This window comes from Stigmatopora argus, chromosome 6 (genome assembly GCF_051989625.1).
Source record: "Stigmatopora argus isolate UIUO_Sarg chromosome 6, RoL_Sarg_1.0, whole genome shotgun sequence".
Taxonomy (NCBI): domain Eukaryota; kingdom Metazoa; phylum Chordata; class Actinopteri; order Syngnathiformes; family Syngnathidae; genus Stigmatopora; species Stigmatopora argus.
In genome coordinates, this window is record NC_135392.1 from 1337156 (window position 1) to 1358763 (window position 21608).

The 21608-nt window shown below is 43.6% G+C and overlaps 1 protein-coding gene across 2 annotated transcripts in view; it reads left to right on the forward strand.

The window, feature by feature from the left end:
• The window catches only part of LOC144075839 (immunoglobulin superfamily member 21-like), a 182925-nt gene that overhangs the window by 28997 nt on the left and 132320 nt on the right, over positions 1–21608 (forward strand). Inside the window, exon 1 of one of the 2 annotated variants that reach the window (XM_077603260.1) lies at positions 3239–3638. The exons of the other annotated variant lie outside the window; for it this stretch is intronic. Coding sequence (XP_077459386.1) covers positions 3581–3638 — 58 coding nt within the window. The 5' untranslated portion in view covers positions 3239–3580. Of the gene's footprint in view, positions 1–3238; positions 3639–21608 lie in introns of those variants that run through there. 2 annotated transcript variants of the gene reach the window in all.

Below are 21608 nucleotides of genomic sequence, written 5' to 3' on the forward strand. Positions count from 1 at the left end.
CCTGTTGTTCTCAATTAGACTATATTTACTTAAAACTAGTATGTTTGTCTTAGGTTTCTGATAAAACAAAAAAACTACTCCGACTTTTGCCTCTTGATTGTGCATTATTTGGCCACGGTACTTTGCAAAAAGGCCAAAGGTGCGTTTTTCTCTGAGCAAAAAGTGAAAAGCTGAGCGCCATTTAAAGTTTATTGATTTGTCCTGGCGGTGTCGGAGGGAGCAGAAGGAAAGCATTTATGCCACGGCGGCCGCAGCATGTACGGGTCCGTTACCCCAGAAAATTGCTGTTGACACTACCCACCAGGGACGTGCGACGGCACCTTAGCACCAGCGGACCTGAACCAATTGACGGTCGCGGCGAGACGACGGCGGGTCGCGCCGGGGTCGTTTTCGCCGCCCGACTTCTCCGTCCGGGTATCGTGTACCCTTTCAAGTCATCTCGACTCGACGGGATTCTTCTCCAGAAACTTCCAATTGGGAGCGAAAATAGCAGCGAATCATTTCTGGCCAGAACGCTGCCTTTTGCGAGGGTTCACTCGTAGTTGAAGGTCTCTCGGGGTCGCTCCCCCGCCGATCGATTGGCCTTTATTACCTTGATATATTGACAAGACTTGGCCAAGAATTGAAATCCAGTGGCTTTATTCAAGCGCGTTCATACTTTGGATGCAGAAATTGCATTCTTCAGGCGAGAGAGAAACCCGACCGCCCGCCGCAATAGATCATTACCTTGACTTTTCTGAAGAAAGGCGGCCATTCTGAAATGGATAGATCAACATGGCTCACCTGGGCCGGCGTGGCGGGGTGGATTGTACTTTGAAATGTTCAGTCTTTTGAAAATGATTGAAAAATCTCACGACGACATCCTTTTGAAAAGCATTCAATTGACGCCAATAACATCACTCAGCCTTTTTAAACAAAAGATATACCGTATTTTCTTGCATGTACGCCGTTTTTTTTGCTAAAAAAATAATGACTGAATTGAGGGTATGGCTTATATGCGCATAAATGAGATGTGACATGCACAAAACTGCAAGGTGACAAAGCCAAAAGGCCATAACGCAAGACAATGCGGTCGATACGGTCATTTAATTCAAAATCGAGAAAAGATGAACAGATAAAATGCTTAACAAAATTTATTTTGATGTCTATGAATGAAATTCAAGAAAGAAAATGAACTCACTTGTCCTTGAGATTCATTCATTTATACAGTATCTCAGAAATACCACTTGTGATGATTAGGTACGCTTATATGCGCACAAGACTTACAGCGTTGCTATACTGTTTTTCAACAATGGATGTCGGCAAATTAATATTTACTATTTGTGGTTATTTTCAGTTTTGCAGTAAGCAAACAACCATTCCTGGATTAATTCATTCCTTATGATATTGACCCAAATAATGTGCTTTTGATTGAGACAGTACCTCAGAAATAGCACGTGCCATGATTTTCCTAAGATTTTCCCTTCAAAGTAACACATTTGTACTCCTTGTTACAACCATTAATTTGGAGGTGAAATTTGTGAATCAGGGAGCGGCTTATACGCGAGAAATTGTCAAATTCAACCCTTTTAAGGCAATTTTAAGGGTACGGCTTCTAAGCAAAGGCAGCTAATATGCCAGAAAATCCGGTATTTTAAAACACATTGTTTCCAATAAATAAACCGCAGGACCTGAAGTTAAGAGAAAACATTTAGATTTTAAACGCTCCAGCTGAGCGCAGGAAAATAATGTTAACTGTTATTTCAGTCCCTGAAAACAAAAGCTCCCCAAGGTAGCAAAATTGCGTCCAACGGAACCCGAATCCAAATAACACGCTTGCGATGCTAAGCACGTTTTCCCAAATTTGGGCAAGTTTCTTTTGTTCTTATTTAAAATTCAAATTTGCTGGCAGCCCGTTCGAGCACCGGAGCTTGAATTAATTGCGCTAACCCTCCGCTGCATTCCGCCTGCTACATTTTAATTCCTCTTGCTTCAAAGATTGGAGGTCACTAATCAGTAACTGCGTGCTTCCACCACCACGCCGCCTCAACTAATTTTATTCATTAACTCCTTCGACTTTTTGCGGCTCGGTGGGCGTGTCCTCAGCCGGAAGCGACCGGCCAGCGCGTGACTTTGGTATGCAAATCTGTTTTCTACTCCAATGTGTGACATTTGCGAATGGACGCCATATCCCGAGTGGCAATTGAAGGGAGAAGAAATAATGCTTAAAGGCATCCGGCAAAAAAAGAAACATTAATAGGTTTGCCTGTGAAACATATTGTATTGTTGCATATTGTTTTATTGTATCAGTTAAGTTGACCAAGGAATAGTTTTTCTCGTATGTAATTTTTGAAGCGGAATAACACTCAAGGGTATATTGAATGAGTTTAATTAATGAATAATACCCTCTAATTCATGTCTGAAACGATTATGCACTCAAGAGTCTGTCTGATAGGCGTCGAGCTGAGATGCATCGCTTCTCAACAAAATACAGGATAAATCAGCTCTAATTTAATGACGGCAATTTCGGAGTGAATGTCTGTCTGTATCAAAGCGCTTTTATGAATGCACTTTAATTTTTTGTGTGAGCAGAAATACTGATTTATTTTGGGGAGAATTGGGAGGTGGCCAATGGGAGGGAGATTTCAATTTCAAAATAAAAGGCAGGATGGTAAAAGATGTTTGAATTTTTTGAAATTCACGTTTCGTAACTTGAACTTGAACCTGAATATTTTGTATGTAGAGGCATTTGTATTTCGTAAGTAGTAGTTTTAAGTAGAGGCGTTTGTAAGTAGAGGCGTTTGTAAGTAGAGGCGTTTGTAGGTAGAGGAATTTGGGGGTAGAGGCATTTGTAGGTAGAGGCATTTGTAGGTAGAGGCATTTGTAGGTAGGGGCATTTGTAGGTAGGGGCATTTGTAGGTAGGGGCATTTGTAGGTAGAGGCATTTGTAGGTTGCGGCATTGGCTGAACTTTCAATTCAATGCCAAAGTGAGCCTTCATGTTGTTGTCCTCAACGTGTTTTCTGACTATGCAACGTTAGCATGTGAATATCCTTTTGTCATTTTCCTCCCTATTGGCTTCGACTAAATCGTCTTAATGGACTGAATTAGAGAGGTTCCAGAGCCGGGGATTAATGAACGCAACTGTGTGAAATAAAAGAGAACTGACTGCGCGACGGGGGGAGGCGGCGCGGGATGAAGAGGAGGAGGAGGAGGGTTGGGATGAGAGCGAGCGAGTGAGCAAGAGAGAGAGAGTGAGAGAGCTCGCCTCCTCCATCCGAACATTCCCGTGTTTTATCTCACTGCTGCGCGGCTCCTCTCGCCTCCGCCGCCTTTTTGGTTGCAGCGGGTTTTTGCCGAGGACCGGGGTCCGACCAGCCTTCCTTTTCACCCCCTGCCCTTCCCTCCCTCCACGCGGGGCGACGCAGCGTATCCCTCGCAACTTCTGCGCTCGGACTCGCGCCATGACCACTAGTTCGGGGGCACCTTGCAGCCGCGCCGGCGTGGAATGCGCGGCGCCGCACGGCCGCGTCGCCGTCGTCCCCGGGAGCATGTAAACGCCAGAGGACTTTTGGATTTAACGCAACAAAAGGGAGGGAACGATGAGCGTCTTCTCGTTGTGCTTGCTCCTGTGCGCCGATCTACTGGATTTAGCCGTGGGTGAGTAGTACCAAGCCCCCCGCTGCCTCCCCCCGTCGCCACCGACACGTATACACGCATTAAAAAAATAAAAAAGCACAGAAGCGTAACTGTGCCCCGAGTTGGAGTCGTTGAGGAAGGCGGGCGCGCAGTCCTCGGGATGCGGGTGGAGGTCAACTTTTCCAGACCCGCCTCACCGAAGCAAAGCCAAGCACCCTCTGCGGGCGGGCGCACTCCGGAGATGAGGAATCAAATTCGGAGCGGCGCCCGCTGCCAAAAACAAAAGACGTATAGGTACTAAAATGATGGATGGTCCTGGCGCTCGGCGGCGGTGTGGCGCTAACGCTCCTTTCTTCTCGCTCTCGCTCTCTTCTGGAAACGTTCGCCGGGGTGCCGCCGCGCCGACGGCGAATGCGTTATGACATGTGGACGTTAGAGGGTGGTCACGCTAGAGAAACAATGGCGTTGGCGTGAAAACTTTCCAAGGCGGCGATGCGGATGGCGGTCGAGGTCCGAAGAGGAAATGGGACTTGGACCACGGATAAACTTTTACTGTCCGCAATTTCCCACAATGCCGCAGAATGAAACTCTTTAAAGGCCGCCGTCGAACAAGTGGCGGCGCGGTCGGGGAAAAAGCCGCGGGATCGGACGAATCCCAGACGAGCCCGCGTAACAAAAAGCCGTCGCCCGCGTGTTGACTTGTAATGGCGGTGACATCGGGCTCTGGCGCGTCGCGGGATGGAACGCCGGGGGCGGGGCTCGGCGGAGGGGCGCCGCGCGGCATGTTTAATTGACGCGGCGTGCGCTCGAGGATTGGCGTGTGCCTGTTGAGCATGTCAAAGAGTCGCTCTTCCAGTGGCGCAATATTTCTTGTCTACCCTGAGGGGATTTGCTTTTGCCTTTGCTCAACACCTATTTTATGCATCTATGTGCTCTACGGCCATGTTTGCATAGTCTTTTTTTTTATCTTCTCCCAAGACACTGAATGTAAAGTAGAGGTCTTAATGCAGTAGTGCTGGGGTTGCCCCACTATTTTTCATCCATTTTATGTATCAGTTATCCTCACAAGGGTTACAAGGGTGCTGGAGCCTATCCCAGCCGACTTGGGGCACCAGGCCGGGGACACCTTGAACCAGTGGCCAGCCAATCGCAGGGCACATGGAGACAAAGGACAACCAATCAGAGCCAGGGTTAGACAATTTAGAGTGTTGTGCATGTTTTTGGGAAGTGGGAGGAAACCGGAGTACCCGGAGAAAACCCACGCAAGCCCGGGGAAAACATGCAACGCCACACAGTGAGGACTGACCTGGGATCGAACCCTCGAACCCAAAACTGTGAGGCTAGCGACATAGTTATTTATTTTAGAATTCCTATGTGAAAGCACACTTATTATTTATGTTTAATTAGGACAAAAGATGCTTACATTCCAAAGTGATTTAGAATTTTTTGCATATTTTTCCGATATGTTGGGTAACAAAACAGGAAGTGCAGCGTCATCACCAATTTTTAGGGTGGCCTGTCGACCTCACAATTCTGAGATCAAGGGTTGAATTCCCATTGCGTTCCTGTGTGGAGGTTGCTAGATTTCCCCTTGTCTGCGTGGCTTTTCTACAGGTACTCTGGTTTCCTCCCACATCCCCAAAACATAAACATTAGACTAATGGAATGCTAAATGACCTCAGCGTGAATACTTGTCCATTTCTTTGTGCCCTGCGATTGACTGGGGTTGGCTCCAGCATCCCCCGTGGCCCTCGTGAGGATAAAAACGAATGACTGAATCTGTGACCTGAGCTCTTTTGGACTTTTGCGGGCGTAACAATGAGGATTGACGTCAGCCTTTCCGCTGTCGCGCCAACCTTCATTACGAGGAATCGCATTTGATTCAGGAAGCCGTTGACAGACGCATGAAATTGGCCGTGACAAACTCTTTTTCAAATGTTGCTTGATTTGTTGGCTGGCCCCGGGGACGCTTAGCAAGTCCGAGACGTGAGGGCACAAGTTGTCTTTAATTAAAAGCGTGCGCCCGTCTGTGTGTGTAGGGGGGTTTTGATGCACGAGCGAAACGGAAGTGAATTTTCCGAGAGGCGAAATGCGCTTCCTTCTCCTATTTTCAACGTCAGGAAGTGATTTAAAGAGAAGTGTCGGGGTTTGGCGCTACTTTTTAGCATTTGAAATGCCATGAAATGAGACCACGGGCCTTGTTCTTTAAACACGGGATTACTGTATCCGAATAAAGCTGCCCCGCAGGAATAGTACAAATAGTTTCTGTTACCTCACATGAGTGACTTCTTTGGTTAGCGCGCTAGTTAGGTGAATTTGTAGCTCGGCTGCTGTTTGAAGCTAACTAGTTTTCTCACGTCAGTACTCTGCATTAAACATATATTTCCACTTATTTAACGTGAAAGCTCGTTTTGTTTTTGTCTTTCTCGAAAAGATTATCAATGTGGCTATGGGGGATCAACTCGGTTCTGGGTTAGTTTATTATTTTTTGAGGTAATGAGCAGTGAAAGGTACTTTTTTTTTTAACCTGGGGAAGAATGCTTATTTATGTTTCTGGGCATTCTCATTAAATAAAAGGCTTATGAGTAAATTTGTACTTTGGCCTAAACGCCTCAGGAATAAAATATAAACACACACCTACTTAAAACTAATTAAATGGCCTCGTTTTCAGTTTAATTCGGGTAAAAAAAAAGGGAGAATTAATCTTCCAGTGCCTCTAATACAATGTGCCAACTTGGATTTTTTCAAATAAGAAAAATAGACTTTTATTCAGCTGAAAAAGAGCTTAACACTTATTTCAAGCACTATATTAGTACATAAAATTTTAAATAGAAAATTTATAGCTTCATCCTAAGTAATGTTTTCCAAATAATAAGCAAAAAATCACTTATTCCAAGCTGCAAATTAAGAAAATGAATCTTTTAAAAAGTTTTAATCACTTATATCAAGCAAAACTTGATTCCATTATAATTTTCATGGAAATTTTTCCCATTAAAACCTTATTAAATGAATTCCCAGATTTGGCTTGATAATGTCATTTAAAATCGGATTTACACCCAAAAAACATTCAGTTTGGAAGCTTTAGTTAAACTTTGTCAATAAAAACTATCAGTTCAATGTAGATTAGTGCTTCTTATTACAAGTAAATGTGTCAGAAATGTCCATAATGTAGAATAGAAATTGTTCAAACGTAATTTTTTGATATTTAGGTGAAAAATGACCAACCATTAGATGTGTAAGAAAAATTGAATTATCTTACATATTAATCTATTAACTCATTTTTAACTAAAAATAAGCTTGAAAAATATATTTGTCTCGATTTGCGATAAGAATTATCAAGTTGTTATAAATTTGCGGCATTTTGTCCTTTGCCCACATTTTTTGTGTACATTTGTCCATCTTCCCGAGGGTCAAATTGGAACGTCGCGTTGGCTTAGCGGAGGCTTTTTGTCTTCAATATGTCGAATCCCTCAGTGGGAAACCAGTGACGATGCCCGGGAGCGCACGAAGGGGCGCAAAAGGTCGCCTCGTCCGCTTCGATTCCTTCGGAAAAAAAAACGCCAGTCGATCTGAGAGAGGCCAATTCGGGCAGCCGGCGTTTTTTCTTCAAGCCAGCGCTTGTAATTTCCTCGGTCATGTGGCGTCCGACCGACGTCGCCGCGCTAAAGGGATTCCCCCGTTAAATTGATTTCTCTCAGCGGGATGAGGCGAAATTGCATTGTGGTGATTTGCGAGCGGATGGATTTGCCAGCGTTGGCTCGCTCTTGTTTGTCCTGTCGTCGCTCGCAAAGATACTCGGCGTCACGGATGATCCATTTCAGCGGCAGCCGGGTCAAATGTGGCCATTTTTTTTCTCTTGTTGTTGTAAGTTCGGAATTAGCGCGGTGAAGTGGTTCTTTCACCTGACTTAGTGCGGCCTGTGTTGGTTTGATTTCCTTTCAGTGGCAGTGAGATGGGATTCATTTTTTGTGGAATGTTGACATCACCCTATTTTTACCGTAGTTTCGCGCATATACGCCGTATTTGTCGCTAAAAAAAGATGACAGAATCGAGGGTAAGGCTTATATGCGCACAAATTGGACTTGACATGCACGAAACTGCAAGGTGACAAAGACCAAACGCCATAACGCAAGACAATGCGGCCCATCAGTCATTTATTTCAAAATAGACATAAACAGATAAAACGCTAAACAAAATTAATTTTGATAAATATAGCGTATCTTGCATAAAACGTAAAAAAAACTCGCTTGTGCCTGCCATTGGTCACTCAGGGGGCCGCCATCTTACCCAGACCACTACGAATGCACTTCCTGATTGTACTGCTCACGTGACTTACTTTTTGAATTTGTCTACTACGTACAAGCAACAGCCTTTAAGAATGTGCAATCCAGCAAGATTTTCCCTTCAAAGTAACACATTTGTACTCCCTATTAAAACCACCAATATGGAGGTGAAAATTAGGAAGCAGGGGCGGCTTATATGAGAGAAATATTCAAATTCATTGATTTTGAGGCAATTTTTAGGCTACGGCTTATATGCGGAGGCGGCTAATATGCGAGAAAATACGGTATAATGTTGTTCAAATTGGGTGGACCAAACATATTTGGATATGGTATTTTTTTCCCCTAAGGATCGGAACTCGGTATTGGCCAGAGTCTCAAAATGCCCCAAAAATTCTGCGATCACGCCATCCCTATACGCAAGAAACCACATTGTAGACATTGCACATCCCCCCTGGAAGCCCATTCCCCTCGACAACACCAGCTCAACTTTACGGCTGTTGAAATGGGCAGAAAAAATAAGATTAACCTTGCACAAATCTTTCTTCACAGTCACCGAGCAGAGAAAGGAAAGCTTCAAAGTTCCAGAAAAGAATATTTGCCATGAGCTTACTGAAAAAAGGGGGGACCGGTAGCCAAAGCCTCTTTCACGCTGCCTTCCTGGCAAATTAGCACACCTGAGCCGTAGCAGAATTTCACCAGACTGAACTTGACAAAGGATGTGCTTGGCAAATTCCGTCCATTTCATGTAACAAGTCGTTGACCTGTAGATCTTTGCTATCTGACCTTAAACACTTCTCAGGCAATTTTCGGGGTACGGCTTATACGCGGAAGCGGCTTATATGCGAGAAAATACGGTAATTTTCCAAGTATCCTAGACTTCTGAACAAGTCATTTGAAAATCCACCCAAGGTAACTGTAGCGCAACACAAAATGAAACCTCCAAACCTTCCTAATCTCCCGCCAAAATCCCGCCGTGTCTTGTTCCTAATTGGACCAGCAAACACGTGACCAAAACCTCCGATTGGAAACATTGAAGATTTGAAGAGTTTATCCAAAGCCCTCCGCGGCAAATGATAAATAAATCATCCACGGGAAAAAAAAGTAATCTGGCGCACATAACCGTTTGCCTCGAAGATGGATAGATGCGGATTTAACGGCCGGCGAATCTCTTCGGGCTTTGATGGTTCCCGTCGCGCCGTGACCGTCTGCCGCTGACACGCTGACAAGATAGCGCTTGACGGAAAGAGGTTGCGGCAGCGGCGACGCCACGATCGAGCAAACCACCTCTGGGCTTCGCTCCGGCGCTCTTCTGATCGGTTCCACCTGTCGCTTTGGGGCGTAGCGAACTCGCTAAATGCTAAAAAGATGGCGGACGAACGGGGAGGGGAGTCGGCCGGGAATCCGTCTGACGTTGACGCAAAGACGAACACGGCTTGAATGGAGATTTTGACTCGCGAATCTTTGCGCAATTGCTCGGGTTTGTCAGCAAATCTTTGATTTTTTTTTCCGGAGTAGTCAAACCGCCGTTGTTTGGCCGGGACTAAAGCCGAGAAAGTTTCATGCTTTTCAACTACAAACCAGTAGATTCTGGATTTCTGGATCTGAGAAAACAGACCTCGTTAGAGACAAAGTTGGTTTCGGTTTGCTTCAGAAAAAAACGTGGCGTTTGCTCGGGTTGCCAAACGGAATCGTCCCATATTATCACGAAATTCACAAATAGTGCCTAACTTTTAGAAGGAACAAATGCAAGTAGGGTACTTTGCAGCCAAACTTATTCTCCCGCCTCTCTCTCTTGGTAACCAATGAGCATGCAGGTATGGCGATCCCAAATTCTGCTCATCTCTTCGGTTGAGTTGATGTCAAGACAAAATGGCACCATGGAGGGCCAAAACGCAAACCAGCATAGATTTTTTTCTTCTAAATACATATAGATTTTTTTTTAATTACAAGTTTAGTTCAGTTACTGTACAACATGTTCAGCTTTGTACATTAAGTCGAGTCCAACAATCAATCACAAGCCGTACAAAAGAAACAATTTGACATAGAGTGCCGTCAAGATGAATCGAAAATGAAGCCTTTTAACACAGCACAGAAAACTGGAGAAATAATCATTTTAATTTGATGTTAGATTTCTTAAACCACGCGTTTGTGTGCACGGATAAATAAATAACATTGAATCTATGCTGGTAATTCCACAAACAAATAGCAATACATTTCAGCTGTTTAGCACCAGGATAAAGGAGTAAGCCTTATTAGCTTGAGTGCAGCAGCTTAGATTTCCATAATTTAGCATTTTCCCGTATTCTAGCCCGCCCACACCGTTCGGTCCGACAATTGAACGATGCTTGCACATGCGTGGGTTCGTTTTCAAGGCCTCAAAATGTAAATTGATTCCACCCCCCCAAAAAATTGGGTTGTTCCTGGTACGACCACACCCCAAGAACAACACGTACCGAACCGAAAACCGCCCAGAAAAAATATAAAATCAAAGAGCAGCCGTCCAATGGCAGTATTGTCTTTCTTACTTTTGATTGCTGGCACTCCAATTTGCAAAAATATAAAATGATATCGGCACGAGCCTCGAGGGACGTCGAGTAGTTACGCGAGAAACACTTGTTCCGATATTTTTATGCTTGAATTTAGCCAATAAGTAATTATCAGACGGCCGCGGGGTGTTTTTGAGCCACTCTGCACAATCCGGTCGAAGTAACCCGAGTATCCTCCGCCGCTCGGAGAAAGAAGCCCATTAGTCCGTCACTCTATTATGTATTCTACTGATAGCCTTAATGCGACAACGCCGTGAATGTGTTTTGCCGAAATAAATCACATTTAACCTTGCGATAGGCAAATGATTTCATCAGTGAATGAGAAACTCGGTGCGTTGCGAGTTAAAGGCCACTTAAAGTCTCATTGTCACTAATTAAATGATTGAATCAAAGAGGATTCTAAAATCAATGATAAGACTCGCGCAGATTTTTACTCGTTGAAATTGTGCAATTAAAAATGATCTTTGCAGGGGTTTGCCCCTGCAGAGATGAAACTAAGGCAAGGGCGTGCAATACGGTAGTTGAAACTCGTTGACTTTATCATGTGACGAGTCGGAATACGAAATTGAAAGAAGGAAGCTAGCTAGCCCTGAAGAACGATTTCACCCATATTTTACCATATCACGTGTTTCTCTAGTCTATACTACAGCAAATACAGCGATTGGAAAACTAATTATCTCTCATATGTAAATTTTTTTGTCATTTTTTTGTGCACTATAGTCGATTTCTGGCTAGGACCAATAACGCCGGCTCATGCCTAATTGTTTCAGTTCTTATATTTTGATCAAAACAACTGGTCTGGACTGGGCCACTTCCTTTGAGTTTTTCAATTCACTCACTTTACTGTTTGTTCAAACTGAAAAAAATAATGGAATCTGGCTTTCTAGCAAAATGGGATTAAAACTTTGCTTTTGTTGAATTTTTTTACCAAGAAACGGACTCAAGTCCACACTATCGAATTCCGTTAAGTAGCATCTGAGGTTAATTCTTCACCCGAATGGAATAAAACGAAAAAAATGGACTACAATAAGCGGAAAAAAACGAAACGTTGCCTCGTGCCAGTAATCATTTCTGCCGCCGTCGCTCCCAGATCCCCTTAATGTTATGAAAAGAGCGCCCGCCGCACGCTTGGCTTTTGTCGAAGGGTTGCCGTCAGCTTTGTGCGCTTTCAACGACATTCCGATAGCCTCCGGGGAAAAGGTCCCAATGGCCTCAAACCGCGTCTTTGTGCGGGAGTGGCGCTATGCGCAACTTTGGGGCGTTTGTCGCTTTGTAATGGCGCTGTTGGAGGCTTCTTCTGGAACTAAAGTGCAGCTCAACTGTGCGGGGGAAAAAAAACCTAAACAACGCGTAGGCGGGATTTGCTTCCACCTCGGAGATTTTGGGGGATTGGTTTTAAATAGGAACAAAGCCAAAATGGCTCCATTCAAACTGGTATTGAGACCACCTGAATCCTCAAGTATGTTTTGATAAGTTCAATCAATTTGTTCAGGGCAATTGAAGTTGATATAAAATGCACAAATAGTGGTTAGTGGGTCGGGCACATGGTTCTGGGGTCGAGGGTTCGATTCCCAGGTCGGTCCTAGGACTGCTTGGGTTTTCTCTGAATACTCCGCTTTCCTCTCATTTCCAAGAACATGAATGCTAGGCTAATTAAAGATTCTAAATTGCTATCCCTAGATATGATTGGTGGACCTTTGTGTCCTCACGCCCTGTGATTGGCTGGCCACCGATACAGGGTATCCCCGGTAGTTAGCTGGGATAGGCTCCAGCACCACAAGTGATATAGTTGAGACATATTTTAATCGTTCATTCGTGATTTAGGGCATTGTCTAAAAACAACACTGGAACCGCTTTTAATCATTCAATGCCCAAAAAAACAATGTTAAACAATATTGTCGTCAAACAAAATACATATTAGTGGCTCATGGAATTATCGCTTTTGAAAATACTTGATATCGATAAAAATAAATGTTACTTTTTTGCGACGCTACATCACAATAAATCAGTGATTTTTGACCATGCATTGGCCGGCTTTGTCACATATACATGTCCAATTCCTTTACACTGGGTGACTTGGCAGCGCCTGAACATAACATTCGCTGTTCCACTTCAAACGGATTGGACGTCTATCAGTGACAAACTCCTTCAAATTAACAGCAGAGCACTTAAAAAAACACACACAATTGCACGTATTTTATCGCAAGTTACACGAACGAATCCGCCGTTTCCGCCGCCAAACCATTTTTTTCCCCCACTCCTATGTCTTCTCCCTTGAGACGACGGATCCACATGCCGGTTTTGATGAACTTCAAAACGACGGAGGCGTGGCGCGGCGTCCCCCGAAAAAAAATCCCAAACTCCGATAAGCGGCGCACGTGGCCAGATAGCGAGCGCGTATGCTAATGCGGCGTTATCTGCGCTTCAGCCCCAACGCGTGAAACCCAATCATCTCGTTGACATTTCAGACATGCCAAAGTGGGATGTTTGCACTCTGCGAGAACGCCCGGAAACAATGGAGATATTTTCAGCCGCGCTGGCACGCTATTTGCATTCAAGAGGATGGGATGCCCTCGGGGTGGGCCGTTGGGATTGGAGGGTGGGGGGGGCTTCATTTCATCTGTCCTATACAAATGCAAACAATGCGACGGAATATAGAAGCGTCTTGGCAAAGTCTTCACGGCTACATGAGAAAGAGATTCCCGGAAACGGCTTAGATTTTTTTGGTTTTGCCGAGCATGCTCCGAATGATCCGATGTGAAATCTCGCCATGAGTCAAGAGAAGTCGGTCTTTGGGCCTCGGGCCACCGAGCTCAATCGATGGAGCAACTCCTGTTTCCAAAAGTCCTCGATTTTTTTCGTACGTTGATGTCTTGGGCTGGCGTGGGAGTTTTAAGAAATGCGGTTTTCTTTAGTGTAAATGGGAGAAGACTAGTGAGGCTTAAAAAAACTAAACGTGATTTTCAGTGGCAAAATTTGATCAGTTGCTGTTTTGACTTTCAGGAAGTGAGACTTGATACCGAAATCGTTCAAAATTCAAGGCCGAGGCGGTGTATTTTTTGGGTGCAGTATTTCGTTAGTTAGTATAAAATAGACATTAGGAATCACACGATACTTCGATCGGAATTTATGCAAGAGTTTTGTGTGAGATTGATTTCAATGACTGAAATGTTTTGGCGACAAAATTGTCAAACATCTCGTTTGCTTTGTATTTTCGAAGGGTCTTGGGATTTTATTGGAATCTTTTCTAAGACCATGAGTGCAATGTAGTGCTAATTATAGCCTGGTAGCATGTATATTCTTTATTCTTCTTCATTGCTTTTGGAGAAAGGATACTTTTAAACATGTACACAGGGAATACAATCAATGGAATTTAACCGAATTGTATCTGATTTTATAATATTGGCATGTTCCATACTTTGGGCTGAAGATTCGATATCGCATTGGTAGGAAATTGTCGGTTCACGGGCCTTATTTCAAAACAAACTAAATTAAACATACAGTTAAAAAAAATAAAACCATGACATTTTTGGTCTTAGTCCTGCCCTAACAACTTAGTAATAGGTATAAAGTATAAAGTATTACATTAAAAAAGGGATTGTGATATTATCTACTCCATGATGTCAAATATTCCGATTAAAATATCATCAGTCCACTCACTTGAGTTCATTGGCTGCCACCCTCCCGCTTCAAAAAGATTGGACACTTATCGACGGCATTGACAGCCAAAAAGTTCTCTACCAGACGGTTCTGGTTTACTATCATATTCCATGAACACCCGCGACTGCGCCACATAATTTACCATGAATCAATGACACCTGACGACACCTGGAAGATTGACGATGTCTTCTTCCCCCACTCTGGAAAATTACTTTCATACATTTTTTTTTTGCAAGGTGATCAATATCTGGCTAAGACCGCTGTTCAATTTGATTATTTTTAATACACCCCCGCGGTCTTTAGTGGCTTTAATATTTCCCTAAACGCAGCGCGGCCTCGGATTACACGCCAAGCCACGAAAGGGATGAAAAAAGCGGCACGGAAAAAAACAGGGGTGGAGGACGTTTGTTAATCTGGACACTTGACGTCACCGGATGGTCTGAAGCTGTGCAGATGGGCCGGCCGGGATTGTGCGGGTTCTGCATGCAGCTGACAGATTATTCCCTCTTTAGGCTTCCTCCATATGAGCCGCGGGTTGTCAGATATTTCGTTTTTTTCCGTATTAAAAAGACTATTACCGATAAAAATCCATCATTCCGTCCCGCCGAAGACTCGGTCCGAGAAGGGACTTTCCCAAATGTCTGTTTCCCGCGATAACGTTCATCGGAGAACCCGCGATTCACCGCGTACCGGCGGGGAATTTATATGTCTCGACGTCGGAAACCTCGGCGGAGAAGATGGCGGCTAATACTCTTGGTACTTCGGCGTTTGTTCGGATGCCTCGTTACACGGAGCGGAGATGATATCATTTCCGTCTGCTCGGTAAAGCCGTCGAGTCGATTGGGCGCCAAAGCCAGGAGAGCCCACGCTTCCTATACTCGCACGTGGAAGCCGACCTGTTGCGTAAAGGGATCTGGCGAGGGGTCGTGGCGTGATCGGCTTCTCCCGTGAATGTAATCTCTGGCGGGGACGCCAGCGTGAAGTCGAAAGCCGTTTAGCCAAACCCGCAACGTGAAGCCACGCTGAAAAAAAAAAGTACAACACGGACGGCTCTTTTCCACGGCTTCAGAGTGGAACTGCGGGGACGGTTTTTGCCGTGGGCAAGGCGGACCACCGCCCAAGGCGCAATCTAGTTAGGGGCGTACCAGAGCCATCCAAAAATCGATATATTACCAGTTCTTTGAACAGTTATCCCTCATTTCCACATCAAATTTGTGGGGTAGACCAGCAGTAAATCGTCACTGCATCCAGTCGAAAATGGCGCATTCTTATTCTTATTAGGTTAGAACTTTATTTCATCCCGTATTCGGGTAATTTCTTGGGGCTTTCTTTGGGTTCCTGGCGCAGGACACCCTGAATCGGTGGCCAGCCAATCGCAGGGCACAAGGACACGAACAACTAAACACAGCTAGTGGCAATTTAGCATAGGATTAGTCTAGTGTGCATGTTTACGATTAGTCTAGCGTGCATGTTTTTTGGGATGGGCAGGAAGCTGAAGTACCCAGAGAAAACCCACACAAACTCCAGACTGGGAATCGAACCCAGAACTGTGAGCCTGACACGCTACCCGTTCTAAAATGGCGCAATAAAAAAAAATTGTTACCCTGACAAATGTCTTAGGATGTAGTTGACGATTTGGCATCGCAGAAACGTCAGGTTTTAAGTTTCATTCTATTTTTGTGGTACAAGATTTGTTCCATTTTCAGGCCAAAATGGCCACTTCAGTATTGGATATTCATGCATTATTCGCAGAAAATTTACCAAATTGTCGGTGGAAAAATAATGTTGGCTTATTATGTGAACACAATCGAAAACACATTTCTGAATAGGCACATTTTACACCCCCCTCATACGCACGCCATTATGGCTCTGTCATAATGCTACACGAACGTGTTCTTCATTTTTTTGTGTGTGTAGGCGTACTGCAAGACAAGCGACAACCTGATTTCCTTTTTTTTTTGCTAAAGTCTGGCGTAGCACATTCTCCTATTTTTCTTCACGCTTATCACCTTAAATGTACTGTAACCACACACATTGCTTAGCACGCGTACTGTACAATGTCATTTTTTCTTTTTTAATTGTCCGTACCGCTGCGACTTTTTAACGCCATCTCCCCGGCAGTCGCATTCCCGCGTTCTGCTCCCCCAGAGCCCAACGGTCGATACCAAATTGCCGTCCCCGGCGTGTGAAATGACTAGCAATTAATTTTACTGCTGCCGGAGAAGCCGTTATATTAAATACAGTACGAGGCGAGTTATGGCCACAGATGGAGGGGCGGAAACCCGCAGGATACTTCCACAGACCCAATGTTAAGCCATTCATAAACAGCGTGGAAACATTGGGGCTCTAAAGGTTCGTTCGGAACGAACGTTTGTTCAACGTTTCGCTCGTCACGGATCGGCAATTTTGCAGATTTGGACTCTCTGGTCGAGGAAAAATTCAACTTTTTTGCCTTTATTTGCCCAATTGTTGACTTTTTTGGGGATTGCTATTTGCCAAAGGAGTGTGAAAATGTCAGTTTCTGCACTTTTTGGAAGTTTGGGCTTTGGAGATTGAAGTTGAAAATGAGTGGCGAACCAGTGGATAAGTGGTTTGGCACCGGCCTTGCAGTTCTGGGGTTTTTGGTTTGGGCCCCAGTTGGTCCTCACTGTGTGGAGTTTGCATGTTCTCCCTGGGTTTGGGTGAGTTTTCTTTGGACACTCTGATTTCCCCCAAAAACAGGCATTCTAGGCTAATTGTATGCTAAATTGCGTGTGCGGTCGATTGGTCGCGGTCTTTTGGTCGCAGTTTCACTGAGCCGACATGTGAGTGTATAAGAGTTTGTATGTACATGCGTTGTCCCTTTTAAGAAGCGACGTCAGTCAGGGTCTTAACAAGTTGTCCAACCAAAAACAATACAAGTCCGGGAAATTTGGAGCTTTTCTTTAGCCTAATAATTAATAGGGCATTAAGTATGACTAAATAGTCATTCACACTTTGTATTTAGGGAATTTGAGCAATGATTTAAATGGTAATTATCACTTACCTTCCGGGCCACCAAAAGACCGGCGACCAATCGACCATGTACCCTAAATTGTCCCTAGCTACGAATGCTTGTTTGTTAGTCTCATTGTGCCCTGCGATTGGCCGGCCACCGATTCACCGCCTGGTGCCGGGGATAGGTTCCAGCACCCCTTATGAATGTATGAATTTGAAAATAGTGAAATTGTCAGTTTCTTCGTTGTGATGATCGGAGATTGAATATGAGAATATTTTCCCACTGAAAATGTCAGTTTCCTTTGAAACAGTTTGATCTGCGTGACTTTTGATGTTTTGCTACATCACGGCATAAGGTCGCGTTCTTGTTTTGGCGTTTTAACAAAAAGATAGAGAGAGATGAGGTTTGGAAGTGGAAGATTGGGGCCACAACTCATGTGTTGACGCACGCCTTCAATGCAAAGTTGGTAAAATGGCAGTTGTTGATGTCACAAGTCATTTGGTGGATAAAAAAGTGTAAATCCCGTAATCTGGCATCTCTGCCGTTGATTGTGCTCTCGGGGCGGCCGTGCCGTCGGAGCTCAGAAACTCATTCGTCTCCCGCCTTATTAGACCTTTTCACGCGGCATCCATTCAATCCGGCTTGCAATGAATGTGATTAACCGGCGGTGGGCGGAAACAAAGAAGTCACGTCTCCGCCAAGAAAACAAGTGCAAAGGCAAAGGAAAGGTGGAAAATCATGCGCCTCTTATCGAGAACCGAGTTTACGGCCTTTTCGTCGAGCGATGATTAAAATCCAGGCGGGAGAATAACGAGAGCGGCGTTCTGACTCCGCTCGCAATTCTCGACCAATCATCTGCCACGCTTGAATTAGTAAGGTTAGTCGTTGTACTGCGGTAACAAATATCGGTAAACAAATACCAATAGGTGAAAACATATGAAAAATTGTCTTGTTTGTGTTTAGGATAATTTGTGGTCATGAGGTCAAAGGTCACAGGTTAAAAACGTCACGAAATGTTTGTGTTCAAGATGGCTCAAAAAGGAATATTTATAAAAATAGCAGGATAGGTGTTTGGTATGAAAATGTGATTTATGGGGTGAGGTCAAAGGTCACAGTGGTTAGAAATGTTGTTATTTTTTGTTGTTGGTGTTTTTGTGTTCATAATAACTTAAATATGAATACAGGATTGTTATCAAAGTAGCTGTATCCGTTTCTAAAGTTAAAAAAATATGATTAAATGTTGGGATAATGAGGTCACAGGGTAGAAAATAAATAACGGGAAAATTTATTTTCTGTACCTTTTGTGTGTTGATATACCGTTTGATAAGTATCAGGATCGTTTTCTGAAACAACTGCACATTAAAACTAAACTAAAATGAACCATTTCAAGAAAAAAACCTAATTAAAAACTAATTGATTCCATAAACAAAATATTCAGAGGGGAAAAAACAACATTCCAAGCCAATAAAATTAAACTCCAATAAAAACAAATCAATCTATTGAGCTTGCAAATAAAAGTAACATTCCCACAATGCAATTCAAATCCGAGAATAAACACCATCCTTTTTTCTAGCCATATACGTACGGCAGGCGCCGACTACTAAATGACAGCAGCCCATCTCCTTTTGCGACGTTATGTTCACATTAAGCAAAATGACTTTTCATCACGACGCCATTTTCCACCGTAATGTTGCATCTGTTCCACAAAAATAAGCCCCGTGTTAAATTGAAACACTTTGCCGTCATTTTCTCCGTCTTGATGGATCCCCCGACGCGGCGAACGCCGCCGTTTCCTCATCTGGCCGTCGCCGCCCAAGCGAGACGAACGCCAGAGAATGTCCGCATTAGCGCCCGTCGCGGCCCAGCGAGCATTACGTTGACGTTCAGACGAATGGCCGACCAACGTCGGGTCACGGCGACCCGCGTGCGCCATGCTTTTTCCATTCAGATTTTATAATGGCTGCCAAATGGCGTTGGAAATTCGCGCCTGGAAAGATGATTGCTCATTTCCGAAGAGTCTGGCTGAAATTGATTTTACCTGCGCAAATGTACATGGCAGTCAAGGAGTTAAAAGTCGAAACTATCAGGGTTTTACAGGCTAATTCAATGGTGGAATATCGTCTGAGAGTATTCGAAAATACATGATCGGGGCCCACACAGATCCATAACTATGGAAATTGCGATTTATATAACGGTTTGCCTCCGCATAGTTGAAACAGACGGTTTGGATTTTGCCAGGCGACTCAATGGAAAACAGTGGTCGAGACTCATTGTTTTTATTTTAGTTGGGGGATGAAATTTAAAGTGAGCTAGAGTAGCAAGTGCCGTATTTTTCGGATTCCAAGTTGCACCTGAGTATAAGCCGCTCCAGCCAAATAATGTGCGAAAAGTCTATATAAGTTCATGAAACATTTACATTTTTTTTGGAGAAAATTTTCAGGTATTTTTAGATAACATTTACAGTTTTTTTAGAAAACATTTACAGGTTTTTTAGATAATATTTACAAATTTTTTAGATAACATTTACAGTTTCTTTAGATAACTTCTAAGTTGCACCTGAGTATAAGCCGCATCAGCCAAATAATGTGCGAAACGTCTATATAAGTTCATGAAACATTTACAGTTTTTTTTAGAGAAAATTTTCAGGTATTTTTAGATAACATTTACACGTTTTTTAGATAACATTTACATGTTTTTTAGATAACATTTACAGTTTCTTTAGATAACTTCTAAGTTGCACCTGAGTATAAGCCGCACTAGCCAAATAATGCACGAAAAGTCTATATAAGTTCATGAAACATTTAGTTTTTTTTTTAGATAACTCTAGCCTAAAAAAATTGATTAATCGCAGCCTTGGCCAAACTGTTTTTAAAAAAAGTGTGATTTATATTCCAGAAATGACAGTAAGTCACCAAGAATAAAACCTGAGGCAGAGAGAAAAATACATGCCATTTTTAAAATGTGTATTTACTCATTAGCTGCCGAGTGGCTTGGCGCAAGGGCGGTTAGCATGTCGGGACTCGGTATTGGCAGATCCACAAAATCTGGCGTCCCGTACTCTTCTCGCATGCAAAAATATGCTATTGGCTCATCGCTAATATCAACCAACAAATCCTGATTGAAAAATATCTTGGTGTTTGTTGCACAAACTCCAAAAATCAATCAAAATTTCTTCTTACCAAGTCAGTCAAGTCATTTTTTTCACCATCTTTTTTCCTGAAATTGGCATCTCTGGGTAAATATTCCCCAACATTGTTCTACATATTGCTCCGCCAGGCGCACATCTGTCATCCTCCGGAGCGAAACGGCAATGGTAGCTATCGGGATGCTAATCTCCCAGTTGTCAGCCACGAGGACGCCACAAAATGCCTCCCCTTTCACCATCCCGTCCACGGCGACGCGGGAGTTTATATTAATCCCGCCGTCGGCGCCCCACTCGTGAGGAAAGACATAAAACCGCGAGAGGATTAGAATAAAACTAGACGAGACCGGGAAGGAAGGAAGAGGACGTCATCCAAAACCTTCAAAGTCGGCCGTTTATGTGACAAAGCGGCCAACAACAAACCTACTGAAAGAGCCATCTCATCTATTTTTAAGCCAGTGTGTGGTTGTTGACATTTTCTGAATTTTCTCATAATGATTTGGTTGAGTGACTTGATAACTATGCATAAATAGCTTTTGGCTTGTATTTATTTTTATTTGTTTGTGCGTGTAGTTACTTACTGTCTTAACGATAAGGAGATGGTTTCCAGTCACGAGGATCTGATGAAGCCATCTTATGTTATGCTATGCTATCCCCTGTGTGGCTCCAGTTTTTTTTAGCTAGGTCTACAATGTCTTCTGTGTCTGTCTTGCTACTGCAACCAAGGAAATTTCCCGAATAAGGGATGAAATGAAAGTTCTAAACTAATCTAATATTATAAAGGTTTCAAGGTGCTCGTTTGGAATACCGTAAAAGTGCAACTCGTAGTCGGAAAAAAAAATACGGTACGGGAACAAGTTTATTTTTGGCCCAAAAAAAGGCAACTTATGAAGATCATCTGGCAGTTCACGTGAATTGGACGTCTATCGTTGTCGAAGGCAGAAAATGAATTGATTTTCCGTCACTTCCTCGTCGTTTAGGCCACACAACTCAAAGTTTTACTGTGCCCTTGTCGAAATAAAAAAAAACACGTTGGATTCTGTACGTACATGATGCTAAGGACTAACTACTGTTTGGCTAAGATTCCAACACGTCCGCCATTTTGTGCCCTTGAATAAATATGAATGCAAGTGGGCTTTTTGACAGGATCAAAACAATGTCTGGCGCGATGTCAAGAGTTGCGAGCGTGGGATTGAAAGCGCCAACTCGCCGGGCAGCTAAAGTTCCACCGCACATTAAAAATGGGAAGCCCGTCAGGCACTTAACAAAAGGTGTCATAAGTGGGTTTAATTATAAAGAAGCAGCAGAGTACGGGACGTCACCTCGCCGTCGCAGTTGAGTATTTTTTAATGAATGAAAGATGGCCAAGTGCTCCGAGCTCAC